General features: G+C 33.4%; 1 protein-coding gene across 8 annotated transcripts in view; it reads left to right on the forward strand.

The window, feature by feature from the left end:
* NBEA (neurobeachin) overlaps positions 1-18,932 on the forward strand; it is a 612,623-nt gene that overhangs the window by 163,713 nt on the left and 429,978 nt on the right. For all 8 annotated transcript variants that reach the window (XM_059902450.1, XM_059902451.1, XM_059902453.1 and 5 more), the window contains 7 exons: positions 1,548-1,656; positions 8,549-8,630; positions 8,884-9,007; positions 9,863-10,055; positions 11,855-12,871; positions 14,575-14,792; positions 17,170-17,323. In XM_059902450.1, the coding sequence (XP_059758433.1) occupies positions 1,548-1,656; positions 8,549-8,630; positions 8,884-9,007; positions 9,863-10,055; positions 11,855-12,871; positions 14,575-14,792; positions 17,170-17,323 (1,897 nt within the window). The remainder of the gene's footprint in view (positions 1-1,547; positions 1,657-8,548; positions 8,631-8,883; positions 9,008-9,862; positions 10,056-11,854; positions 12,872-14,574; positions 14,793-17,169; positions 17,324-18,932) is intronic.

An 18,932-nucleotide genomic window follows, 5' to 3' on the forward strand; every position in this document is an offset into this window, starting at 1 on the left:
ACATTTGTTTTTCTTTCTTTTTTTTTTTTTTTTGACATTTGTTTTTCTTGATTGGGAGCAAATGAAAGTGTCAGGCTTCCTTTCCTTAGGTGTGGCTTGAGTTGGAAGAGACTAAAGCCTTCCCCTTCATAATCTCAAAATATCCATCTGTCCTGTTATTATTATGTTTTTTAATGACCATTTGACTTTTTCCAGTCTTACTTAAGTGTTTTACAAACACAGCCATTAGACACTTGCCCTAGCTTCCTTTTGGATTTAGGTAATTGCTGTTTCCTTCTCTGGGCTGAGGAGGATTGGGTGCGGGGAAATAGCTGTCCTGCCTCTTTTGTTGTGCAGTGTGCAGCTTGAAGGCTGATGTTAGAAGAGAGGATTTCCAGGTGAGTGGTGCCCAGATAAATGGTTCATTATTTGATTTGTGCATTAATTAAGGTAGCAATAGCTCCTGTAACAAACAGTGAAGTTTTAGTAACTTACCAAACTCGTAGTTTCTTTCTTATTCACTTAAAATCCAAATGGGTATCCTCAGCAGTTGATGTTCTTCAAGCTGTGCTTTAGACACCCAGGCTGCTTCTTTCATCTGGTACCTCTGTGTCTTCATCATAAGGCTCCTGTGTTGCTGCCTTGAGGAAGAGCATGGAAGAGTACATGAGTGTGTTTTCTGTAGCCCAGGCCTAGAAATGATCCACAGCTTTTCTTCTTGGATTCCATTGGCTAGAACTGAGTGGTACACATAGCTGTAAGAGAGGCTGGAATTACAGTATAGCTGTGGGCTCAGGAAGAAAGGAACAAACGTTTGGTGATTACCTAGTCAGTTTGTGTTATAGTTGCCAAATCCACACAGGGAACAATAGAAAATCAAGGTAAGAAATGAAATACTGAGCGTTGGGGGCCAAGAAGTTCCAGATCTTGACTTCTAAGAAAGTGACATGAATGAAAGGCATGTAGTAATTCCCTGGGCTAGAGCTAAGTGTTCCAGGAGGACTTTAATAGAGCTTTCTATTCTAAGTATGGATTTGGTAGGGGAGCAGTTAAATGGGCCAACAGTTAAATGAGCCACAGATACAGGCAGTAATGAGTTCCCTTTACTTCTGTCGAATTATTTTGCTTTCTATTCAGTTTTAACCATACTTATAAATTTTTGTTATTAAAGTTTTACATAGATTATTTCATAGACTTTGGACAGAAAGGATTTGAAAATTCTGTTGTCTCTGTGTTAAGGGAAACTAATAATTTAACCTAAGAAAATAACTCCTAAATAGCTATTAGAAATTTGAAAATTATAGCTGTCAACATTTATACAATGTTTTATAATTTGTATACTTAATGTTTTAGTTTGTGCGGACATTCTGAGAAGTGTTTAAATAGTAGTCTTGGTATTTTAGAAGACAGCTATGCTATAAACTGTCATTTAATAGATGGAAGTTAGTAAACATTACTTATGTAATTCTGTATCTGCTTATAGATTTTACTGTTTATCCTAACATCATGTGATTAGAAAATCCAGTGTGTTTCCTAGTATGAATTATTTTTTGCCCCTGTTTCTCCAGGAGAAAAGTTGAAATTATGCATACCCACAGTCTTTTTACTCTTCTTGGAGAGAGGCTGATGCTGCATACAAACACTGTGACTGTCACCACGTACAACACACTTTATGAGGTAAAAACTTAAAATGTGTGATGCTAATTTTAAATGTGTGCAGTGGAAACCCTCTATGTGATTGGAATAGCAGTTGGTCAGTTAATCTAAAAAGGCAGTAATCCTTTAAAAAAAAAAAAGATGAACACGTACTTAAAATTTTGTTTAAAACATATCCATGTACATTTATTTGCCAATCTTCTTATGTTGGGCCTAGGCATTTTCTTTGAGTATGGGTTGGCTGATTGGCTTTGCAGAGTTTTTCTCACATAAATCACACCCATTATGCATTATTTATTTGTTCTTTCCCTCCCCTTACCCTCCCCGCTTTTCCCTCTCTCTGTCTCTGTTGTGTAGCAACTACTAACATTAACCTAGAGTTGAGACTGGGATAAAATGTAGGTAAGAATTATTTTTAAAAATGGTATCTGGAGAAACTTTAGATCCCATCATCTCAATTCAGAAATCCTTTTCTTAATTATTTCTAACAGATGGCCATACAAATTGGGTTCATTATTTTCTGTGAAATGTGTGTACTACCTCATTTTAAATACCAGTAAAATATTAGGAATGTTCTCTTATATTAACCTTCATTTTACTTTCCTGCAACTGATTTTCAGAGGTCCTACTTCTTTTCTCTAGCGCAAAGATTAGCAAACTATAAACACCTGTCTTTGTAGGGCCTCGAGCTAAGGATTGTTTTTATGTTTTTAAATGGTTGAAAGTAATCGAAAGAAAAATAATGTATGACATGTAAGCCTTATATGAAATTTAGATTTCAGTGTCCATAAATAGTTCTGTAGGAACATAGCCATGCTCATTCCCTTACGTATTGCCAGTGGCTGCTGTTGCATTATAGTAGCTGAGTTGAGTACTTGTGACAGAGAACGTTTGTCATCTTCACATTGCTGCTCGGTACAATGCAGTAACTGGACAGTGTTTCACATACCACCTGTATTGCCCAACCTAATATATATTTTTAATAACAGTGTATATCTATCATGTCAAAACAAGAGAAAAGTGGACTTCACATCTCACACTTTAACATACAGTGGAGCGTGGATTATTTTGTTATAGATGTAGATAGCAAAACATTGTGACTGTTATACAAGGAAACTCTAGTTGTGCTGAAAGCCATAGCAAATACAGGTTTCAACATATGAATTTTGGGGGGCACAACAAACATTCAGTTTATAGTAGCAGGCTATATACGCTCTCTGTTGCAACTACTCAGCTCTGCAGTTGTGGCTCAGAAGTAGCCATAGAAAATATGAATCAGATGAGTGTGGCTGTCTAATAAAACTGTACTTACAGAACAGATGGTAGACTGGATTTGGCCTACAGGGCATAATTTTTTTACCTCTGGTTTTATATTCTCATCAGTAAATTTAAGAGTTGCTGCCCTTTACATAAATGAAGAAAACTCTTTTGGCTACTTTGTCTTTTTCATCTAAGCTTAATATTCCTACTTTGTGTCAGTCATTCCTCAAATTACATGATTTGTAAACTTTACCCTCCAGAGTGCTGCTTTTTTAAAATTATAGTAATATTTTAGTATTGCTCCAGTATTTTGCCTACAGAACTGAGTAAGCACTAATAGAAAGGCCTATCCTATGCAGAGCATCTTTATTCTGATATTATTATATTTCCCTAATAATAGTAACTGCCTTTTTTGAGTACGTCCTATGATAATCCCCTTGGTAAGTACTTTACATACATTATCTCAAATCCTTACAATATTGCTATGAAGCTGGTATTTTTATTGCCTTTTTAAACAGACAAACTGAGGCTCACAGGTTAAATAATTTGCTCTATGTCATACCGCTAATAAATGGTCATAAAATAGGCATTTCTCATAGTATATGTGCATAAGGCAAAAAATATCAGAATCTACCTTCAGTTGACAGTATTAAAGTCCTCCTCTGAATCAAAACTTTGCTGCAATATCAGATTAGGGTTCTGAATGCTAGTGTCAAATACTGATTAACTTGTATCTTTTTTTTTTTTTTTAACGTTTTTATTGGAGTATAATTGCTTTACAATGGTGTGTTAGTTTCTGCTTTGTAACAAAGTGAATCAGTTATACATGTACATATATCCCCATATCTCTTCCCTATTGGTTTAACTTGTATCTTTACCTTGGTTTTCTTACCTACTAATTGCTCTGGTCAATGATGCCTGTATATGTTTTTTAATCATTTTCTTTCCTCCACAAATTTCTGACCCTCTGCTTGTTTTGACCTATTAGTGTTAATAGAGTAGAAAGTCTTTGTAGTCAATGAAACCTTACATTAAAATAAAAGTTCCACATAACATTATATGTTGAATTTGAAAGATCATCATGTGCTTGTAACCTTAAAATAAGAAAATGTCCCATGTATATATACATGCATATGTAATTCTACTCGTCTTCCTGAAAAGTGGCTCAACAGCAAGTGCAGCAGCATCTGCACTACCATCTATATCCATAGGCACTCTTTTAGTGTCCAGATTTTATCTCTGATTCCATAACTTAGGTGGAGAAAGTCAGGGAAAGTTTGGATCTTCTGATACTGGATGTTGGATATTGGATGTTGCAGAGATTTGGAAATAATGAAGGAACTAACTTTCAGGGCCTCCATCTGACCAATTTGGCAATAATGTAGGCTTTCAAAGTAGAAAAATAATCATGGTTCATTGGAATGAAGGGCCCTGAGTTAAGTATGATACTCTAAAAAGAAAAGTTACGTGTACAAAAGGTCAAAAAAGAAAGATGGTTACGGTACGATTGTTTAGCACTGTTGATTCCACAAAAAAGTAAAAGGGACTTCAACAGATGGTTTACTACTACTAACAAATCAAATTGTAATATCAGTGACAGGATGGCAGATGACTAATTCTAGATCACCAAAGTTTAAAGATTGCATCATTTCGGAGAGTGGCATCTGGTTGTAAAAAAATTAAAACTCATCCCCAATGACCCCCCCACCCCCCCAAAAAAAATGAAAACTCAAGTGATAGGTTCGAACTTAAATTCTCATCAAATAGTAAGTGAAATTTAACTAAAGAAAGAAAACTCAACTAACTTGAGTTTGATTTACTATGTGGACATCAACCAAGGCCTGTACCCCTAGCAAGAATTAGTTGGTTGATAATCTGCAGTTTGAAAGCTCATTTTATCTTCATTTTCTTTTTTGGTTTGAGGAAATTACCTTAACTCCAAGCATTGTATCAGAACACATATTACTACAACTGTAGAAAGGTATAAAATCAAGTACAGAAATAATAAAGAACTCTGTCAAACCTACCGTATTGATAATATTTTAGAATATGTGGTTTTCACATAGTGTTTGGAAGTTCAATTATTGTAAAGATTATGTCACTGTGATCTTTAAAATTCTAAATCTGATAAGATGCCTATGATAAAATAAACAGTAAATATTAAAGGACAAAGTAATTTAGAGTTTTTAGCAGGATATGTCAGACAACATTGCATACGCTTTGAAGATCTAAAAATCTATTTAAATTATTCTAAAAACAAAAAAAAATTTAATTGAAAAACCATCCCTATCTCCTAGTTTCCTGAGGTGAATTTATTCTTATAGATCGTATAATGGAATGAGTTGGCTTTAATGAATCCTCTTTGAAATTACTCAAAGCTCTTCTTTATACAAATATTTTTTTGAGAATTATAATATTTGTAAAATTTGTATCTTACATTTTATTTGCTTTAGTTTTACTTTGTTATTCCATCTCTAAATTATGGATAATTATGTTTTTTTAATGATTTGTAGCACTTCCTAATACACTTAAAATTTTTTGTTAGATTGTAGAATGTGTCTCCTAAAGACAAAACTAGATTTTTCTATTTAATATACTTGTAGATCTGTCTGAACAACAATATATGATTATTGGTCCAATGCTTTTTTTAAATATTGTGATATTAATTTTACTTTGTAGGTTTAGATTTACTATTTCTCTTTACACACTATTCCTATAATTCAGTTCAACACTTAACCGTAGACAGAGACAGTCAGGTATGGGATCTTGTCATCTGAAAAGCTGTTTCCTGTGGAAATAATGAACTGATTTTTTTAATGTATATTTTTTACTTTATCTTTTTCGGTAAGGGTATAACATTACTGGACACAGGTTTTTTTACAAAGTGGTAGTAACTTTAAAACCTTTAAGTATCTCATAATAGAACTTTTTTTTCAAAATTATAGACTCTTATGTGTAGGTAGTATGTTAAATATCATCTTATTCAAACATTCTTTTCACAGATAAAGAAACCAAGAGTCAAAAAAGTAATAGAGCTTGTCCAAACTGTATAAATACAAAGGTTTTCTGACCCCCTGAATACCTACAGCGGCAGTTGGATGTAACAGTGGGGTTAATAGTTTACCATTTTAAGAAATAAACCAGTACTATTCCTGTCTCATAAGTCGAGCCTACTAATCCAAAATGATTTATGCTTGATAAGTCCGGGAAGTCAGTAGGTCAGAGAGGAAGCTCCAGTAGCTCCTGCTTAAGCCTAAAGTCTTTCTGTGACCCATGAATTACGAGATAATACCATTTATAAAATAATGTTTAAATGTATAATGCTGGACTCAGGTCTGTGTCCATAAATAGCATATTTATCAAGTTACCTACATGATTTAATTCGTTGTTTCCCAGCCCTGTCCAATATGATAGCCACTAGTCACATTTGGCTATTGAGCTTGTGTGAATTGAGATGTGCTATAAGGGTTAAATACACATTGGATTTCATGTCCGTATCTGGCTCTGAACCCTCCATCCTATTTTGTTATGGTACAGGGCAGGGTTAATTTCCTATGCATGTCTCTAACCAAGTCCAGTCAAACTTCGTGGCCCATCTTGAATCCTATCCTTTCATTAAGTGTTTACATCTACATTCATCTCTCCTTATTTGTTTCCTTATTTATTTCCCTCCCCCTCTTTTAAAACTCACATAGGTTCTTAATGACAGACACTCTACCATAGGAGCATGGATTTGAGCCTGTCTCCTCAATATTGATTAAATAATTTTTTCTAGAAATATAGTTCTACCTAGCAACTATGTTTCCCATTTCAAACATGTAGCAGAATGTTGGCACATAACTGGTTCTTATAAATACATGCTGAATTGAATTTCTAAATATATTTTTGTAATTAAACTCATATTTAAATAAACTATGACATATAGTTTTCAAAACACTTTTACATATAGAGCCCTATTTGATCCTCCTACCAGCTTTATTAGATAGGCAAGGCAGTTATTACCCTCATTCTTAGATGATCAAATAGGGGTTTAAAAGGACAACAATATAAAACTGAAGGTTCTTTGAGATAAATTTTGTTTTCTGTACAATGAGCTTTCTACTTTTTGGGGTGAAAAAGTTTTGACAGTTCTGTATCATAGAAGAGTATGGCATAGTCTTTTCCAAGCTTGTCTGCAGTTATTTTGAATCTCTGTATTTGTAACCAGAATTCTTGGGATCTTGTTGACTGGGCTGTAGGTCTACACCAGGACTTTTTGGGCAGGTTGGTGTGAAAACTCCTTGTAGGCATATACCAACCACTGATTGTTCTTTGGTATATGGTTTTCAAAGAAATTTTTATCCCTTTTGTCAGCTCCAGCTGATGAGTAGTGCATGTCTCTAGTGCTCTGTTCAGAAAATTCTGAGGCACTGTTTAAACAAGGAAGTGTTTGTTTCAGGAAAAGTATGGCAGTGAAGAAAGGGGTATTTGTGCCCTATATTCATCATTTTAATAATAGTAGGTTAGTTTTTATTTCAAGTCAATACCTTTTTGATATACATTCTTAATACACCTAAGTAAATGTCCTATCTTCTTTTTTTTTTTTTTTTTAAGACTGAGCAGAAAGGTAAGAAAAATGCCATTGCTGGATGTCATGATCTTTTTCTAATCTGAAAGGATCATACCTGTCTCTTGATTAATTTACTCTCCATCCCCAACTTTCACAAGTAGCTATGTACAACTAAGCTCTCAACTAAGTTTTATAGTCTCCTCAAAGTTTTTGTATCTTACTTTGGGTTAAACTATTTAAAAAGTTTCATTCAGAACTTAGCATGTTAACCTACACAGGAAATTAAATCATAATATAAAATGATATCTTTATTAAGTATAATCTCATTGGATTTTTTTAATATATGGAAGAATAGAGGCAAACACAGGCTATAGCCTGAAATACAGTGAAGAGTCATATATCTGTTTTTATATATAATTAAGTTATCCATTCTTAAATGTAACAAATGTTTATTGACTGCTGGCAGTGTGTTAGGCACTTTGCTAATTGCTAGGCATGCAGCAGTGAAAAAGATGTATAAGAATCCTGTACTCATAGAGCCTGAGTGTTAGTGGGAAAATTAGTAAATGGTTTAGAGTCTGCCTTTCCTTTATTTGGTCAACTTTTGCCATTTTTTGTTATTTGAAAGAAGTTGAAAAAAAAACTCATTGGTAAATGACAATGAGCCACATTTTTTATAAAGATTTTTCCCATATCACACTTCACTTGAAGTTAGGACCCAGGCTCAGACATTATTTTCTTACTTACTGATTTTCTAAGTTTTTTTTAAAATTAATGATGAAATAACAGTCAAATATTTACAGTTCACAACTTAAAGGTATTAAAGATGTATACTGAAAAGTGATTTCAAACAGAGTTAATTCTTGGAGTTCCTAATTAATCTTTCCTTCTATAGATATTGGTCCTGGTTTTGTCTTTATCTGTAAAAATTTGAAGACTATACAATTAAAGAGTTTAGAAGTATGTGGAATTCACTAGAAGACCCTTAGAAGAGATGCTTCTTTTGATTTGAACAAATTGACATTTTTTTGCAGTCTTTGTATATCTATAATTTGCAATTATAAATTTATTTTCTAAATGAAATTCAAATTCTTCATCTTTCAGATTTTGACAGAGCAAGTATGTACTCAAGTTGTACACAAACCACATCCAGAGCCAGATTCTACAGTGAAAATTCAGAATCCAAGTGAGCAAACAGCAATTCTTTATTGTAATGCAGTAGTAACATGTAACATGGTAACATGTGAAAATAAATCAAAACTAAATCAAAACTTTTGCTAACCACCTCAGTCAGTATGGCGTTCACATAGTTTTATTTATGACACTTACAACTCACCTACCATAGTGCTGAGCATTTAGTTGAAAATCAGTAAATATTTTTTGAGCAGAAGATATGATGCAGTTATAAATCTTTACTATAATTTTTTGTTCATTTGCAGTGATTCTTAAGGTGGTGGCAACTTTGTTAAAAAACTCTACACCAAGTGCAGAACTGATGGAAGTTCGTCGTTTGTTTTTATCTGATATGATAAAACTTTTCAGTAACAGCCGGGAGAATAGAAGGTAAGCAGTTTGAATACTATAACAAAACTTTATTTCCTAACTAATCTTATTTTCTCTCCTTTATTTTCAATCTCTTTCAAAGAAAAAATTGTCAAATCTTTCCTATTTTGCTAAATACTTTCAATCATTAGAAAAGGCATTTGTTTCTTTTATATAATCTGCATACTTTTATTTATTTTTATATGATTTTATTTAACTTTATGGTTATTATATTTTAACTGTATATATAAACATAAATATCCAAAAATCCTTATTTAAAATATGCTATCCCTTTTCCTGATAACTGTCTACCACCAACAGTAGTTTAAATGTAATGTTGTTGTTGGATTTGCTGAGATCATCTATGCTTTTCTCAGCTTGGTCTGATAACTGATTATTGTCGTGCATTCTAAAGCTGGTTAGCTAGGACATGGGGTACACTATGAAGCCATGGTTGCTGCATGAGTCTTAAATTTAACAACTACTGATTGAACGTCTGCCGTGTATAAAGCACTGTGCTGCACAGGTTGTCTTGGTGTACAGTCTTAGTGCAATTCAGTGGGAAAGATAACAGTGAAGCGATGATTAATTTCTAATATGTTAAGTACCTTGTGAGTGCTACATGTGATGAGGGAGTAGCGAAACAATAGCTAAATCTCACTGGGAGAGTTGGGAGGGCAATTTTAAATGATAATATAGATTTTTCCAAGTAGAAGAATGGGAAAAGTCATTCCGGGTTAAATATTAAATATGCAGAATGACTGTATACCTTGCTTTATCTAAGTCAGATCATATTTTCACTATTTATCTCAACTTCAAAATAGTAAATTCTAATATAATTTAGGAATTTTTAATGATTTTCCCCCCCCCCACTAGATGCTTATTGCAGTGTTCAGTGTGGCAGGATTGGATGTTTTCTCTTGGCTATATCAATCCTAAAAATTCTGAGGAACAGAAGATTACGGAGATGGTCTACAATATCTTCCGGATTCTTTTGTATCATGCAATCAAATATGAATGGGGAGGCTGGAGAGTTTGGGTGGATACACTCTCAATAGCCCACTCCAAGGTAACAAGGGATTTAACATTTTACATCATCAGGATTTCAGCTGTGGATTAAATGCCTGTAGACACTCATCTGGTGCCATCTTGTGGGCATCTTGCATTATGGCTGATTCCTTTATGCCAATTTTCTTTCTTTTCCGTTCTTGTTTTTGTTTTTGTTTTTCTCTCTCGGTTCATACACCTTTAAAGCTTGAAGTATTTTAGGGACCCTATAATTGAAACTTCAGGTTTATATATTAGGAAGTTTACACTCTCGAGACACCCCCCACATATGTTTTCTAGCAGATCTGAGAGCTGGCATCTGAGCCTTTTAACTCAGACATCCCTACTGGTTCTTACTCATGAAACGGAGTCTTATATATACTTTTTAAGCCTTTTTAAAGTAATCAGAACTTGTTTTTATTTCCAAATGAATAATAAATACGTTTAAAGTATTTAAGTTTAGTGTTGTTTTTAATTGCATTATCTTTATTTTTAATGATAAGAATCTATGTTTGTTTATATTTTAAATATGGTCTGGTTTTTGGTGAAAGGAAGTAGTCAATTAAAATTTAGAGTATGTACACCTTAGATTCTGGAAATTCAGAGTTAATATATCTCATCTTGTGGTGTCATAGGAAAAGGATGGGTGTCAGAAGTTGTTGGCTTTTGATTCAATCTATGCCACAATTCAGTTTCGTGGCATTAGGAAACTCATTTAATCCTTTTGTGCAGAAAAATGTTTTTAAAGATGCAGATAGTAAATATTTTAGACTCTGTGGGCTGTACAGCCTCTGATGCAACTACTCAACTCTGTCATGCAGTATGAAAATAGCCATAGACAATATGTAAAGAATGAACATGGCTGTGTTCTAATAAAATTTTATTTACCAAAACAGGTGATGAACACATTTGACCCATGGACCATAGTTTACCAACCCCTGCTTTTGGGACTTGATTTCCTTTTCTGTAAAATAAGGGGGTTTTATATTAAGATAGTCTTCAAAGAAAGGTCCCTCAACCTAAAATTCTGTCATAGTATCATTTAAATATCAATATCATATGTGTCTATAGGAAGGATTTTGAACTTTTTTTAATTTTAAAAACCTTTTATTCCTGTTACAAATTTACATTTTATAATATATTGGCACTTCACTTTTATCATTGCACTAATAAGTTTGAAAATAGTATTTTATAGGGAAACTCATTGCAAATCTTTGTGCAATAAATATATATTGATTATTCCTAATTATATACTGATTATTCCTAAACAAGCCTATGTAAAGTAACAAACTAAAGTAGCCTATATAAAGATAAAATTGTAATGTTTTAACATTTTATAACTATATATTTATAGGTATGTGTTGTGTTTTATTTTTACCTCACTTGTTGCAATAGTCACACATATGAGTAATAGAAAACTGATGTAGTAATAGTACTTTGGATATTGTATATTATTAGCCAGTTCTCTGTTTTAGCTCAAATAACCCGAATATGTAGGAGTTCAGCTGGCATATTAACTAGGGTAACATTGAAATACTTCACCTAAAAGAAAATACCATTTTATTTAAAACTTTAATAATGCTAGTTTACCTAACTGTGTGTTTTTGGACAAGTCATATAATAAGTCATATATGACTATTTTGATGATATTCCAATTACTTGATGAAACTAAGCATTTGTCTTAGGATTAATATGCACTATGTTTGAAATCTTAAAATTATTTGTACCATTTTTGCTATTATTATCATAATTTTATTTATATCATTTTTTTCTTCTTAATATATACAAAATGCCTTAATGTTTTCTTTATCCATTCCTAAGGTCACTTATGAAGCACATAAGGAATACCTAGCTAAAATGTATGAAGAATATCAGCGACAAGAGGAGGAAAACATTAAAAAGGGAAAGAAAGGGAATGTGAGCACCATCTCTGGTCTCTCATCGCAGACAACAGGAGCAAAAGGTGGAATGGAAATTCGAGAGATAGAAGACCTTTCACAAAGCCAGAGCCCAGAAAGTGAGACAGATTACCCTGTCAGCACAGACAGTAGAGACTTGCTCATGTCAACAAAAGTGTCAGATGATATTCTTGGAAATTCAGATAGACCGGGAAGTGCTGTACACGTGGAAGTGCACGATCTTTTAGTTGATATAAAAGCAGAGAAAGTGGAAGCAACAGAAGTGAAGCTTGATGATATGGATTTATCACCAGAAACTTTAGTAGGTGGAGAGAATGGTGCTCTTGTGGAGGTTGAATCTTTGTTGGATAATGTATACAGTGCTGCTGTTGAGAAACTCCAGAACAATGTACATGGAAGTGTTGGTATCATTAAAAAAAATGAGGAAAAGGATAACGGTCCATTGATCACATTAGCAGATGAGAAGGATGAACTTCCCAACAGTAGCACATCATTTCTCTTTGATAAAATACCCAAACAGGAGGAGAAACTCCTTCCTGAACTTTCTAGCAATCACATTATTCCAAATATTCAGGACACACAAGTACATCTTGGTGTTGGTGATGATCTTGGATTGCTTGCTCACATGACTGGTAGTGTAGACTTAACTTGTACATCAAGTATAATAGAAGAAAAAGAGTTCAAAATCCATACAACTTCAGATGGAATGAGCAGTATTTCTGAAAGAGACTTAGCGTCATCATCTAAAGGGTTAGAGTATGCTGAAATGACTGCTACGACTCTGGAAACTGAATCTTCTGGTAGCAGAATTGTGCCAAATATTGATGCAGGAAGTGTAATTTCAGACACTGAGAGATCAGATGATGGCAAAGAATCAGGAAAGGAAATCCGTAAAATCCAGACCACTGCTACGACGCAAGTAAGTCATCCTACATGTATTCTAAAGATGCATTGAATAGATATGGAGCTGTTAGCACCAAAGCAGAGTAATTTCTTACCAGTCACACCATGTTTATATTTAATTATGGTAGAATAATAATTTATGGAATTGAGTAGTGTGGTTCTATATATAAAAGAAATTTAATATAACTGAATCATATATCCAACTCTGCCACATTCTGTCTGTGTAACTTTGCTCAACCTCTCTGGGCCTGAATTTTCTCATACAGTGCAAGAGGTTGTACCAGATTGAAATATGACCTTTAAGGTCTCTACCAGTTTGAACATTTTATGGCTCTGTGACTACATTTACACATTTGTATTCAAGATCTTCATTCTGAATACTTGATTAATTTTAACCTTTTGAGCTTCAGGCCCAACCCTGTTCTGTGGATTATAGAAAAGAGGACTTGGAGCCCAGATTGAACTGATAAATGAAATGAAGGGGAAGGGAAAAGGGAACTGTTATTTATCAAGTGCCTACTATGTTCCAGGCACTGTGCTATATGTTATCAGATTTAATCCTCACAACAACCCTGTGAGGTAGGTAATATGGCTGAGAAAATTTGGAATTATTAACAGTGAGAATTTTCTTTATAGCCACATGGAGAGGGATTCGTATGAGAAAATTAGAGATTCTCAGGCTTGGTGGTGAGGAAATGTTAGTGCTGCAGTTTGGGCCTCACCATACTAAAGCTAAAAGCAGATGATGTTTTCTGATATGAATTTTAATTGTTGAGCACTGAGTTTATACTTACTTATTTTCTAGACTAAATAATACCTTATGGTTAAGAATTGAAGAAAACTTTTACCCTTTATGAACTTGTTTTTTGTTGTTGTTGCCTGGGTTTTCCACTCACCTTTTAATGTCATCAAAGAATCATTTAACATGTGTCCATTAGAGTTATGTTACAGAGAGTAAACCATACCTCACTAGTGTCTTTGTACTCAGAATCTTTGAAAATATATTATGTGTGTGGAAAAGATATTTTTATTTTTTCTCTACTGAATACTGCCATTTCCATTTTTGCGGCAGTTGTGCTACAGTGATAATTGGCGGGGGATGGAAATACTGAATTAAGTCCAGGTTTAAAATAAAGGAAAGCATGGTGCATTGTTTACTGAGCATAATAATCTCTAGGCTTGCCTGGTTTTCACTCAAAGTTCACAGGCATTTATCTGGTTTTCTAACATATAAAAGGCATTTATTTTTCTAAATCGAAGTATTTTGAGTGAAATAGATTTTGAAGTTAACTTGAATCTGTACAAGTAATATTTCTTTTAATCTTGTGTTTCTAATTACAATTAGTTGATGGCATATACCCAGTATTCTTCACTTTGAGTATAGGATCACTTTTATAAGGAAGAAATGTGGTCTAATGTAAAGACTCATAAAGAGGGCTAGAGAGGATCTGGTTTTCAATGTGAACTTTGGTGTTAAACTTAAGTATTAGGTTACCTTGCCTAGTTTCTGAAGCAGCAAAATAAAAATAATAATAATAGCCTTTTCTTCTCTAAAAGGTTCCTGTGCAGGGAATCACCAGGTGAATAATAAATGTAAAATATACTAACCTACTAAAGTCATATGCAAAAGCTTTACTCACTTAACTGTACTTACTATTTTCATTTTGAAATCAGGTGTTTCTTTTTCACTCTACAAATGTTCCCCTTTTCTGTCTCCAGGCTGTTCAGGGTCGGTCTATCACACAACAAGACAGAGATCTCCGAGTTGATTTAGGATTTCGAGGAATGCCAATGACTGAGGAACAGCGGCGCCAGTTCAGCCCAGGTCCACGCACTACAATGTTTCGTATTCCTGAGTTTAAATGGTCTCCAATGCACCAGCGACTTCTCACCGATTTGCTATTTGCATTAGAAACAGATGTACATGTTTGGAGGAGGTAGAAATACTTCTTTTCTATAAATAAGACTACTTTCAGTTGAAAAATGAATATTTTAAATTGGTGCCATCGACTGATTAATAAGTGAATTATATCATTAAAAATCTAACAAATTAAATTTATTAAAAATAATCAAACATTGAACATTTTTATATAAACATAAATATTTTCATAATGATCATAAGTCCTGGGGTGGGTCAGATTAAAGGCTAACCAAGAATTTAGGCTTAAGACAGTTAATTAGCCAATTTTTGAAATCTGGCATTGCCAGGTTATTATAAAAAAGAGTTTTAACCAAGAAAAGGTTCAGTACTGGTTCAAATAAATTTCTACATTTTTATCTTTCCCTGTTAAAATTAATACCATGTACTACATTTATTCTTGGTGATAAGATTTAACACATAGTGCTAAAATAAAATTTAAAATCAGCTTATGACGTCTATTTTTAGAGCTTATACCATTTACGTAGTAAGTGGATATCATTTCAAATATAATCATTTAAGGAAAACAGTGAAAAGAACAGTTCAGTTGCTTTATTTTTTCAGTTCAAATAAATTGAATAAATTTCAAGAAAGAAAACAAAGTCTGCATAAATTTTAAAATTACCTTGCCTCACTTTCAATTTAATTTTCTAATAGCAAATATGCAACAAATTAATCAGTTATGAGAGTGTCATGTGTTCATGCAGATAAGTTAGGTAGTTGATGGCTGTCAGTAACAGTACCCCACCGTCAGTGACTTGAACAATCAGTGGCACAATGGACTGTGAGTGAGTTTCTTAACAGTGGACTTAAGTGAGTCTCTCTGCTTCTCCTAGTTATCCTTCTAAGACTCAAGGTGGCTGCTTCAGCTCCCAGAATCAATTCAACATAGGAGACTTACCCCAACTAGAGGGCAGGACTCTTCTTCCTCTTTCACCCCCTTCTTCCTTCCTCCTCTTCCTTGTCTCTCTCTCTCCCTCCTCCTCTCTCTCCTCTTTCTTCTTCTCCTCTTCCTCTTATTCTTTTCTTCTTCTTTTTTTTTTTTCTAAAAGAAGCCCCTCAAGAAATTTCCTTCTTATGCCTCATGTGTCAGTCGGATCATATGCTATTCTCTGAGTCACCAGCAAAAGGGAATGGGATTATAATGATTGGCCTCCATGGAGCAATACTGGTTACCAACCTAGTAGCTGTGGTGAAGCCAATCTTTCCTGTACCAGATGTAGCTCAATAATAGAACAAAATCTAGATTGTGTTAGCAGGGAATAAGGAATAACTGTCATGCAAGCAATCAGTGTCTGCCATAGAAAGTTTTTAGTTCTGATTTTATTTGGTCAGTTTGTCCTTAGTCTACTTATGTGATAGAAACAATGGTCTTTCCATTGCTAATGTTATATGCTAAGTTACCTAGGGATGGTAAATAAGGAGACTGTAATACCATGAAATACGTTACTACTAACATGAGTATCAGTGTATGGAGAGATACAATGTAATTTACTAACTGCAATATTAGTATCCCCCAAATGAATGATACTCAACTTTCCGTCCCTTAATACTGTGTGTGTCTTTCTGTGTTTTCTTTCATGGACTCTCATAAAATTTCCCAGACAGGATTTTACATAATTTTTAAAAATGTAAAAGATAGATAGTACTTTAATTTTTAGGACAAGAGAAAACATCCTGAGATCAAAGATGTAGTAGATGATATTTTGCAGTTCTTAAAAGGTGAGGATCATTGACTTAAATTTGATCATGGAGTAATCTCTTTTTTTTCTGTTAGAGAATAGTTCATATTCTTGACTGATACCAAACTAAAGCAGTGTATTTCTCTGAGAATCGATATTGAATGTTTTGTATGGCAGAGCTGCACTGCTGACCTTTGAGGTCTTTTTTCCTTTTTTTATTCAGTAAGTACTTGAATTTTACTGACTCATTTATACTCCCCTATCGTATCACTTCTGTGGCTAGCAGTATACATTTTCAGTACAGCTGGTCAAAGCAGGAGCTGCAGTCTGGTGATACAACAGATTGTCAGCTAACTATTCACTTGTTCTGCCTTTCAATACCAAACAACCAGCTATTGCAAAAATACATTTTTTTAGCCAAATTCATTGACCTAGTCATATGTCTTTGAATCAAGTTAATACACTGTATTTTAAAAGCAGAAACAAAATAATAAATTATTATACATGGACACACACAATCCATGCCGAAATGAATGCTAAGTTTTTGGTAATATGACATCTCAATTGTAAGTTATTTTCTTTTCTAATAACTCCATTTAAAATTTGTCTAGCTCTTATTTTTCACTTTAAAAATGGCATTATAAATAAAATCTAAACTTCTTATTCTTAAGCCAAAGAAATGTTCATTTCTGCTTTGTTTTTCTGCTATTTTAGCCATTCCACAAAGTCTGTAATGGATTTTGTCAATAGCAATGAAAATATTATTTTTGTACATAACACAATTCACCTCATTTCCCAAATGGTAGACAACATCATCATTGCTTGTGGAGGAATTTTACCTTTGCTCTCTGCTGCTACATCACCAACTGTAAGTACTTTGCCTCCATCTAGTGGTTATGTTTTATAATTACATTACTTGAGTGTGTCAGTGGTGTTCTATACTATAAACACGGATTTTAACAAGACTTGTTCACCTAAGGAAACTTTCTAACCATATAATTTAAAATTATATATATTTATATTCTCACCTCTTTTAATTGTCAGTCTTGGCTTCCAGCTGTGTGCATTTATGAACATATTTCTCTGGTAATTCGGATGAACATGCCTTAGGAAGAGCAATAACTATGAATGATTTAGCTTTATTTTCTATGTATTGTTTCTCTCTTCAAATCTACATTATAATAAACTGTTAAAATCTTTGTTCTGTAAATCTTGAAGTTCTAAATACAAGTACATGTTTATTGTATGATAATTAGAGTCATGAATCTAAATTTAGAAAAAGTCATCTTTAGACATTGTCTCATATGACTTGCTTGAAATATTATTTTTAAACTTAATATTATTTTAAACGATATATAGGAGTTTTATACTTCTGTTCTCTGAGATTTAATCTTGAAGCCAGTAATTTGCTTCAAAAAGAGAATCGAATGATTGAATTCTTAGAGTGTTTCTTATTTAAAACTTAGGTACCTCAGATAGAAAAAGTATAAATGACAACATTTTTTTCTGTACCTGAAAAATTTCATAATCCTTAAAAACCTCAAAAAACTTTGTTAGCCATATGGCATCTTTTAGAATTTTCATCTGACATGATTTACTGGTTCAACATTTATTTTTTAAAAATATAGACTTTCTCTAATAAAACATTGAAATGTATTAATATAAGTTTGAAAGGCATTTAATGTTACTTATGTCATTTAAAATATAATAGATAAATAAAATAACTATATTTTAGCTGTCTTTTAAAAAATATCTCTGATTCATGTTTTAAAAAAAACAGACTCCATAGCTAATTGCACAGATGGGAAAGAATATAGAATTCTGCTTCTCATATTATCTGTGTTCTTGCTACCACACTGGAAACTCATCCATAAGCCCAAAATATATCCTTTTTCCAGAGAGAAATTTGCTGTTTTATTAAGATGTCTTTTACTTGATGAGGCAGTGTTTCCAAATTGATCTCTGGCTTTATTTCATCATTAACAAGCTTTCTCTACATAACTCTTTCTCTCACTGTCCCTTTGCCGCCACCCCTGGAGCAGCACTGAAACTTAAATATTGGCAGCAAAAAGAATGTATCCTCAGCACCTCCCCCTCACAGGCACATGTACTTCTATTTCATCCATGAATTTATTCGAGTCTCCAAAGGCAAGAAGGCTAGTTCAGCGGGGAGTGCAGCAGAACAGGTCCCAATTAGGGCCTTCATGAAATTAGCAGCTGACCAAGGAAATTGAATCAGGAAGAAAAATAGTTGATGGTGTGTGAAGAGTGCAGGTATCCTGTGAGATTAACATACCATCCCTTCTCTTTAATCTCTGATTTCCTCTCATGATTTATACCAAATTCTGTTAAATTGAGAGTTATATGTGATGTTAAAAATACATTCTAATATTGAGGCAGGAAGAGGCTTTGTTTTGTTTTTTCCCTCTTCTATGCATTAAAGACTGACTTAATGTTTCATCCTGGCATTTTTCTTC

The sequence above is a fragment of the Balaenoptera ricei genome, chromosome 18, assembly GCF_028023285.1.
Source record: "Balaenoptera ricei isolate mBalRic1 chromosome 18, mBalRic1.hap2, whole genome shotgun sequence".
Lineage (NCBI taxonomy): Eukaryota > Metazoa > Chordata > Mammalia > Artiodactyla > Balaenopteridae > Balaenoptera > Balaenoptera ricei.